The sequence below is a fragment of the Arvicanthis niloticus genome, chromosome 2, assembly GCF_011762505.2.
Source record: "Arvicanthis niloticus isolate mArvNil1 chromosome 2, mArvNil1.pat.X, whole genome shotgun sequence".
Taxonomy (NCBI): domain Eukaryota; kingdom Metazoa; phylum Chordata; class Mammalia; order Rodentia; family Muridae; genus Arvicanthis; species Arvicanthis niloticus.
In genome coordinates, this window is record NC_047659.1 from 38609391 (window position 1) to 38619100 (window position 9710).

Sequence of the window (9710 nt, forward strand, 5' to 3'; positions counted from 1 at the left end):
GGTGGTTTGGCCCCAGGAGAGATTTGATTTTTGAGTCTAATGCTGCCTGATGACATGTTTTTATAAAGATAAAACAAGAACAAATATTTGATACGACCAACTGATTGTTCAGCATTACCTCAACATGGTAGAGTACTGCATAGTCATTCAAAACACGGAGTCGTTCATTAATAGTAGATTTGAGTTATAGCCACCAGCTGAGAAAGAATGAGATTCTGGAAGGACAGACTAATAAAGAGAAAGGAGACCATAGTAAGAAAGGATGAAATATTTATTTAAATCTATTCTTGAGACATCAAAAGCTGAGTGCATTTATAATAAAGGATTCAGGGAAGAAGTTCTCTTTCCAGGTTCACCACGATGGTTACCAGGTTGCCATGTCTTCTGTTATAATAATCCAGGTGTTGTGACTGTGATAATTTATAATTTATATCACAGAAAAATAATCTCAGGGTGGGAACTTTAAAACGAGGAGAAAAAAATATGAGAATCCAGCATTTCCATACTTTAAAGTTGCTATTTTATCAACATTCTGGAAATACTTTATTCCATTTACAATCTTTTGGCTACACAATGCTAAAAGGAAATGTTTTCATCTGCATGCAAAACACTATAGCTTCAGGATACAGCTCTTAAATGTACATCCCCAGTGACTGGCAGGAGATGCTGTGAAGATGGTTGTGAACGGTGAAATACCTATTTTCTATGAGGAAAAAAAAAAGGAATTGTTCAGAATAATTATAATAACCAGATGATATAACTAATTTATTCAGAAGACATTTTGATGTCGTTTAATAAAAATTGTTTATCCATCTCTTTATCAGTAAATTCCTCAGCATTTTTTTACATAAATTAATTTTCATTTAAGGATGATCTATTAAAAATCTTTCAAAAACATGTATTTGTAAATAATTATAAAAAAATAAGATTTATCAATAAATGATGTTTTACCTTGATTTTCTTTATTCCTGTGCCTTTCTCTGTCTTTTCTGTTGTGCTTTGTATTTCTATTTCAATGCTGGAGACTGAGTCAGGGACCCTACATATGCTAAGCAAGCACCGTACCACTATGTTACACAAGGCACACAGCTCTGCTTTTAAATTGAGCAATTAATGCCACATATAATGACATTTTATGGGTGTGTTAAAATTACAGCAATTATAATGTGATATTAGCATGTAATGACTTAATTCACCATATTTCATTCATACTGATTGTGCTGGTACTTGGTCTATCATAGACAACCAGTGAATGCTTTGTGAGTAGCTAAGTGGATGGAAACTTCCATAGAAAAGTTAAATGTGTATACTCAAGAGATTGTATACTTTCAAGTAACTTAAGACATTCATCATATGTATTACATAAGAGTCATCCGCACACAGAAACAGCTAATGGCTGTATAACCTACATTTATGAAAGTTTTAATAGATTTCAAAATTAACATAGAATTTACTTGTCAGTGATCTTGGTTTGAATCAGCCAGTTGATGAAGTCCCTGGTGGCAAGATTATCGAGAATCGTATTCATCTCGTCAGAGAAGGAGCCATCAGCGTGTCTGCGGCCGAGTTCCTCGGCAAGGACGACTTCTTCCGGGAAACTAAGAAAAGAAGGGTTGGAGTCAGCGTTTCTCTCAAATAAATTCTTGTGAACGGTTGATCATTGGCGATATGTATGGAAGTTATAGAGAATCACATTTTTGGGGGTTCACTAAAACCCCTCCCTTATGCTTACACAAAGCGGAGATCATTAAAAACTAGAAGGTTTTGTATCTCTACCCTGAAACGAAGCTCGTGTAGCTTCGACTTTTTGAGTAACCCACGTTGCCTTAAAGATTTTAGTTAGTTGACAACTCATACATTACTATTTAAACTATTAGTTTTTCTGAAACTCAACACAAATACACCGTGCTCTGGAAAGTCAGTGATTAAGAAAGCAGCCTTGCAAAATTCAGCAGTAACGGATTAAAATTTCAGCTATGTTTTTTTCCCCCCCACTCATTCTCCACAGTGGAATTCTGGGTATTTGTTATACACTATAGATACCCATGAAGTTACACCATTGGTTTTGTAGGCATGATGGGTAGCTCTTACAAGTCAGCTTCCATGCTAGTTTCCTCTCATTTCAATCTTCTCAGCAAGCATGTTTTAACTCTGCTTAAAAATCAGAGCTGAACATAAATTTTCTCCCACTTCATTTCAAATGCAAATCAAAATGGTCAGAAGAAAACGAGATGGTTCAAGAGTAGTGTGTGATTAAGATCTAAGCAAGTAACTAAGGAACGTGCTCTCCCTTTTCACCTTGAACGTTGTGTGGCTATCTCTATGGTGGCTGAGCACATGGTTAGATATGGATGATGTCATTACATGTTTGAATTTTTATTAACACATGAATACAAGTTGAATGAATATGTAACTTCAAGTCAGACTATGACCATTTCATTAAATATTGAAATATATATTTTAAGTTTTCAGAATAGTTATTTTTCCCCCATGGGATAGTCATTTATTTATTTATTTATTTATTTATTTATTTATTTATTCATTCATTCATTCATTCATTTATAATCATCAGATAATAAACCAGAGACTTACTCTCGCCTTCCTCGGCCTTTCACCAGCCAAGCAATGAATTCCTTTGCTGCCTGGCCCTCCAAGTAAGAACTCACGTCACTGGTGAAGGTCCCTTCAGCATGCCTCTCAAATTCATCATGACGTTTGGCAATGTTGTTCCTGAAAGAAATGTGGGGGCCGAATTGAAGCCTTGTGTCTTTGCTATGTGTTTCTCCCTGATAAGAGGTGGGAACCTTAGGGCGCAGGTCTGAAAGGCAAAAGGGCTAAGGAGTTTGGGAGGTGAGAGTGGTTATAAAATTATTTTGAAGTTCCGTTAATGATATGGATGGAAACTTTGTGGGGAAAGGCTAACAGCATTTTTAAAGAGGCTAAACCATCCCTTCCTTTTCCAGGGGCCATTTCCACCTCCTCTGCTTCCTCATGCCGTGGCTGTTAAAGCTTCATTTAGGTTTCACTTTATCTCAGGACAGGAAGGCTGTTCACTCTGCCGTGTAGCTCACAATCAGAGTAGGTACTTGTTATTAATTGAACATCCGATCAGAGTCAGATAGCTGATTCAAGGGAAAACAAAGGAAGGTCTTTACTTATTATTAGAAGAACCATATGATAACGGATTAAAGACAGTCAATGCTCTAGCAGGAGAGAAGCAAAGTGGGCTCTTAACAGCCGAGAGCATGTGTGAAGAACCCAGGGGTGACAGAACAAGCAGCCTGCAGTCCCATGCTGTATATCGCCCTTTTGGAAGGTTCATCTTAAACAGACAATAAATAGCTGAGACTATGGGTTGGTCACCTTGTGTTAGTTTGCCCACATTGTATAATTTCCACTGTAGAAAATCAGAACAATTGTTTTCAAGTCTATAAATTTGTGTTTTCTCACAGTTTGGATGCTTTACCTATAAGTCACTGGCAGAGACACTGTCAGCCCTCAGGTCTTCTCTGACCACTATTGCTATCTTCCTAGCTGCTGTACTCTCCACAACAAGGATATGTGTGTCCTGTCTCCTCTTCTCATCTCCTCTTCCTCCCCTTTCCATCCCACCCAGATGCATCTCTGTCCTTTTCCTGGTTTTTAGATTTCTTCAGCTACTTGGTATGCATAACTCCCTTTCCCATGTGGGCTATCCTCCAAAGAAATTGTGAAATTCCACCATCTCTGCGAAACTCTTGTGGATAAATTCCCCCAGTAGCCTAGAAGTAGCAACGCCCCCCAACACTCCTTAAACAAAATCCAACATTAAAATTTATGCCTTAGGATGGGTTTGTGTTCCTGTTTGCTGCTTTCTCTCTTTATGCTCTGAAACTAGCTAGGCTGTGATTTAAATGTACTTCTTGGATCTTATTTTACAAGAGAATGGATGCATCTGTTTTTTTGTACTTTACCAATGATCAATGAAGCTAAGGTATAATCCTCATGAGATCACAGTGATTGACTTGAACCCCTCAATGGCATGTTGGGAATTTGCTCTAACTTTTAGTAAGAATTACATTCTCCATCTAGCAGGGCCCCCAAACTCAGTTTCCAGTTTAAAAATTACTAAGAGTACTACTGTTTTAAAATAACAAAATGTCTTTGTCACAAAGGTGTGTGGATAAGGAATTCGATAAAGCCGAGACGAGGGGTAGGCGTGTCCAAACTCAGAAACATTCAAAATGAGTAAGCCTGTTTGGTGGGCATGATAAAGTAGGGGAGTCGAGAGAATTTCTTAATATGCACTTGTCTACAACAGCTACAGACTCTTACCGGTTCCTCTTGGTGTTCATCAACCACTGCACAAAGTCTTGGGCACGGCGGGAGTCCAGGTATTTGCTGTAGTCGCTGGTGAATGTGCCCTGTGAATGGCGTTTGTCTTCATTCATCTGATCAGGGTCCTCGAGCGGTTCTGTCTGGGGAGCTGGGAATGATCTGTGAGCGGCAGTGATGAAGCATTAATATACTGCAGGAGTGGGTACTCCAAGAGTAAGGACTCCGTGAGTACACACTTTATAATTAGGCTTATTGAGAAGATTCCTCACTACAAAATAAAAGGCCCCTTGCAGTAGTGAGCCTGCCGTTCTGCAGACGCCTTGCAGTGGTTCTCAACCTTCCTAATGCTGCGACCCTTAAATACTGTTTCTCATGTTATGCTGACCCCCAACCGTAATGTTATTTCATTGCTACTTCATAACCGTAATTTTGCTACTGTCATGAATCATAACGTAACCATCTGATTACCCAAGGGATTGCGAGCCACTGCTTAGAAGACCATAACCTGCCCATTAGACTAGTGTATTGGACTTCAGTGTATTGGAAGATAGTCGTTCTGAAATTTAGCAACAGGTTTCTCAAATGTTTTCTGAAACAGGATGAAAGATATCTTTTCCAGTAATTAATCTACTCATGATTATGCTAATATGACAGAGGAGAACAGTGACTTGAATATTTTAAAACTTTAAGAATCCCAAATCACTTGTTTGGGCAGCAGATCTGTGCCCCCAAATTTGTCTTGCACATACTAATGTAAAAAAAAAAAAAAAAAAAAAAAAAGCTCAATTACTTAGCTATACAGTAGCTAAAGATTAGAGAAAGGGACAAAAAACACCATCTGCTAATTTCAAAATTCCTGGTGGATATTCCTATGTAACTGGTTGGCATGATAAATATACAGGGATATCAATGTAATAACCACAAATGGTATACTATTTTACTTGTCAAATTAAAATTATTAAGTAGTAAAAGCAGTAAAGAGGGTAAAATATTTCTCTACTGCTCATGAGAATAGAGATGAACTCCCACAGCTTTTCTGAATGGCAAATCAGCAAGGGTTTTTTTTTTTTTCTTTGTACTAAGTCTGGCTTAAACTCACTCACACCCTTTGACACAATAATGTCATTGCTGGAAATCTACCCCAGAAAGTATTAAGAAATGTGAGACAAAATGCATAGGGACACACCTCCTGTGTAACATTCTTCCTGGGTAAAATTTAAGACTTCTTCAATTTCCCAGTAGAAGAGGAATATGAAAATAAATATTGTATATGATGTGAAAGCATGTAACTCTTAAAAATCAGATATGTAATGAGTATCATATTAAAAGAGAAAGTTGACAATATGACTCCAAGAGAAAAATGTATTTCATGGTAATAGAAGCTCAGAGATATTTGCACTATAGTTTATACAGGTAGTGAGGAGGGGCTAGAAGGGAAAGGGATTTCAATTAAAATTTATTTAAAAATCTTTAAAATCCAGGAAAGTAACACACTAGTTTTATATACTTTGAATTGTTATCTTTGGGCAGTAGATATTTGAACACTTAAAATTGTTGCTTTTTTTTAAAAAAAAAATTTTACATCTTAAATATATATGAGTTTTGTAATTAACAAAGGATGATGTTATTCTTAAAAGCATGAAAAGTAACTGGAGTTGAAATAGTTAAAATGATGTACTAAAGATTATCATCTGAAGAATCCAAAGGACTATAGTTTTCCACTGACATGCTTCTAAGCCTAGCCGCCCTGATTCGTATCCCGGAACAGCCCACCTTAATCATCACTGTGTTTTCAGTATTTCAAACTGTACAGGGAAGGTATCCCTCCAAACCACTGGGCCCCTGCTCATCAATCACGGTTCTCACAAATCTCATTCTAACCACAGTCAGGCTGCTCTACTGTTTAGTACCTGGGGTTCTCCTCCGTGTCTTGAAGGGAATGCTGCCAGCTGCCTTGTATCAGCATTATAAGCAATCCAGCCACAATGTAAATGGTCTTCATTTTTTTTTTTTTTAAATTTCCTGCCGGATGGAACACAGAGAAGGGGGTAGGGGGATGATGGGGGATAAGGCAGTCCAAATAAGCTCAATTTTGACTAAGTTAATATTACACGCAGACAAAAGTTATCCTGTCTATTCTATCCTGCTTATGGTTCCAGTGCCACACTCAATTCAAATGGAATATATGCCCTCCCCCCCAGTGGATTTTGATAAGGAAAAAAAAAAAGATAACACAAAGGATCTGCTCTACTATTAGGCTTTTCATTAATGTAGGACACTTCTGTTAGTGTTTAGAAGGCTCATTTCCAGACTTGAAATAAAAGTGTCCACAATAAACATTTAAAATACCCTCTGTAGATGATACGCTGCATATGGTTAGCCGGAGCGGCACCTTATCCATGACACCACCCCTTCACTATCAGTCTGGCTTTCAATTAATCGTCCTGCACTTCCAAGCATTTACATTATACTGCGTTTCAACCATCTTAAAGCCGCCTCGGGCTACAACTTGGCATACCAGCTGTCGGTTCAGATGTATTATTCATTTATATTTTAAATAGTGTAACTTGGTCTAGACTTTGTAATTATAAAGCGGCCAACAGATTTGAGGTATTTTAGGGTGCTTTGACCTGTTCTAAATTAAAGGAAAAAAAAATCATTTTAAAGACAAGCAATTTGCAATAAGAACTAATGCTCCTGGCAACTTGAACAATCACAACTAAGAAATTAAAGATTAGTATCCTAGGGAAAATTAGTGCTTGCTTCTGAAGTCCCAAAGTCCCCTGGTTGTCTGGTAATTATACTCGGTCTAGGAAATGACATTTCCTGTTAATGACACTGTAGGTCTATCTGCAGCATTCACCTGGTTTCTTGTCTGTTTGTCAAAAATATACCCGATGAGAGACTGTAAGATACCAGGGGTGTGGTGATGAAGATGTGAGTCTACATGAATGTGGGCTGGAATGCCTCTAAAGGGTGAGCTCTTCTTCTGCTTTCTGAACTGAAACCTTGAGCCCACAATGTGCCACCGGCTTCTCTCTGCAACCTTCCAACTCTAATGTTTTATTTTTAAGAAATGGGAATTTCAGCTCAAGTCTCATTAGGTTTTTCCATAAGTAAACGAAATGAGTATTTTCAGCAAATGACATTTGGTTTGGAATAAGGGTTTTACAAATAGTATCATTTTTAAAACATCAATCTTTTCTTTAACATCTCAGCCATATTTACTATCTGTCTTTGGCAGTCAAATAGACTGTAATACCTGGAGCGGTAATTTTCTGAAATAGTAAATACTTGTTGATGAACTGGCCAGTCAGACAAAACAGCATAAGAGAAATTGTGCTTTCTTCCTTCTTGATGATCAACATTAAACAGTTACTTTGACATGTCTTTGATTGTACCTTTCAATGGTAATATGTTATTATAATATTGAAGAGTGAAAGCAAGCATTTCCTTTTAGGATCATAATGCTATTGAAAAGCCTCTTGCAAAAGACCGAACAATGCCAACTCAGTCCTAAATAAACCCTTCAACCCAAAGTCCCAGAAGGTTCTGTGATGGCCCTGGTCCTGCTTCTAAAGGGTAGACTTGGAATGGACCGCACTGTGAGAACATATGTCTTCTAATGCAACCTCCTGATATAACTCACTTTCCTTTATCCACTTCTTGAAAGTTAAGAAACTTCTGAGAAATAAAATAATGAATCCATTGCTTTAATACTACTGTTGAGACTTAAATATATTATTTTAGCATCAACGTTGTATCCAGTAAGAAATTTATAGTTACTTCTCTCTTTTAGCTAGTGTAAAGAAAGAGAATAGTATATTTGAAAAAAAAAAAAAAAACAAAGAGAAATACCACAAATTTCCAATCAAGACTATAGCTACAGTACTACTCTCTGTTTGTAAAGTCTTAGGAAAAGAACCTTAGATTTAGGAAAGTAGACATTATTTTAGTTTCCTAAGATATATTGGTATTGTAGGGTACATAAACACTTTCTACTTTCTTATCTCCTTATATAATGAGTCCCTAGATAAGTGCTTCTCAACCTTCCCAATGCTGGGACCCTTTAATACAGTCCCACATGTTGGGGTGACTCCAACCATAAAGTTGTTTTCCCTGCCACTTAATTTTGCTACTGTTATGAATCATAATGTAAATATCTAATATGCAATGCCTATGAAGGGGTTCTTTGACCCCCAGAGGGGTCATAACCCACAGATTTAGAAATAACTGCCCTAGAATTTATTGAAACGCACTATGCTTGATGGTTAACTCCATTGCTGGCATTTGTGAATTGGAGCTTTATCTTTATGAAGTTAATAGTTCCTTCAGAATATTTACTTGATGTTTCTAAAGAGATGTACAAAATTTCATTTCAGATGTAGTGCAGAAGTTAGTTTATAACTTATATGAAGAAATTTTGATCATATAACTTATATGAAGAACTTATTGATGACGCGTATTTTCTGCTCCAACAATGTTAGTCTTAATTTAGAAAGGGTTAATATATAGGCCTGATACTTTGAAAAATTTATTAGAAATCTGGATATTTGGAAGATGATACTGAGTATCTTCTTTTAGAAAATAAGAGCTTTAAAAAATCTTTTAATTCATAAAGAAAAACTGCTGTTATAGTCTTGGTAATGGACACATTTTCTTGTGAAATTAAAAAGCCCCTTCTGTTCAAAGTAGTACGCACATCTTTCAAGTCAAAGCAAAAATATTTATTTTTCTGAGTATTTACTTATTTGAACATACTGTTCACATTGTAGCAAATGTGCTGATCTAAATCTCTGTTTTTCTATCTTATAAGTGCATTATATTATTTCTCTAAGTAATCTGCAAATCCATTACAATAAAGTAGGTATAAATCCAGTCAATAACGCTTTGATCTAAACTGTGTTCTTCATAGTCCTATCAATAAAGTGAAAGATGAAAAAAACCCAACATTTTAATCCATAGTACTTAAACATCACTGCCCAACGTCCTCCAGACAGCCCCCGCCGCATGCACAGTGTGCCTCTTACCTCGTGAGACTGAGCTGAGAACAGGTGTAGACAGAGGGAGCTCCCTTGGGAACTTTGAGTGTGTTCTGTGCCCAGGCTCTGCCCTTCTGCACCAGGGTGCTGTGCTTTTATACACTCTCCAGGCTCTTTAGCCTTGCAGATATTACGCTGACAATATAAATTTCTCATCTGTAAATAATGAGGTTTTGTTCAAATGATTTCACTCGCCCACTCACTTTGCTCATCTGCTTTTTACGCTGATAACGGGTTGAGACCTCAGAGGCCCGGAAACTTTATATTTACTCTTGTGCCTTTCTGTTTGGGAATGGAAAGGGCAGTTTGGAGATCCACCCTTCAATCTCAGTCAGGCGTGAAAACCTGCTT

The 9710-nt window shown here is 37.1% G+C and overlaps 1 protein-coding gene across 2 annotated transcripts; it reads right to left on the reverse strand.

The window, feature by feature from the left end:
• Positions 1 to 267: 267 nt before the first annotated feature.
• Gcg (glucagon) lies at positions 268 to 9422 on the reverse strand. Of its 2 annotated transcripts, XM_034496519.2 has the most exons (6): positions 9348 to 9422; positions 6228 to 6339; positions 4315 to 4476; positions 2593 to 2730; positions 1455 to 1598; positions 268 to 703 (listed from the first exon to the last, which is right to left on the reverse strand). In XM_034496519.2, exons 2-6 carry the CDS (start codon positions 6317 to 6319, stop codon positions 697 to 699), a joined length of 543 nt encoding a protein of 180 aa, XP_034352410.1. In that variant the 5' UTR covers positions 6320 to 6339; positions 9348 to 9422; the 3' UTR covers positions 268 to 696. The 2 variants fall into 2 exon arrangements, with proteins under 2 accessions (XP_034352410.1, XP_034352411.1); XM_034496520.2 differs by lacking the exon at positions 268 to 703 and having other exon boundaries at positions 1451 to 1598.
• Between the last annotated feature and the right edge of the window lie 288 nt (positions 9423 to 9710).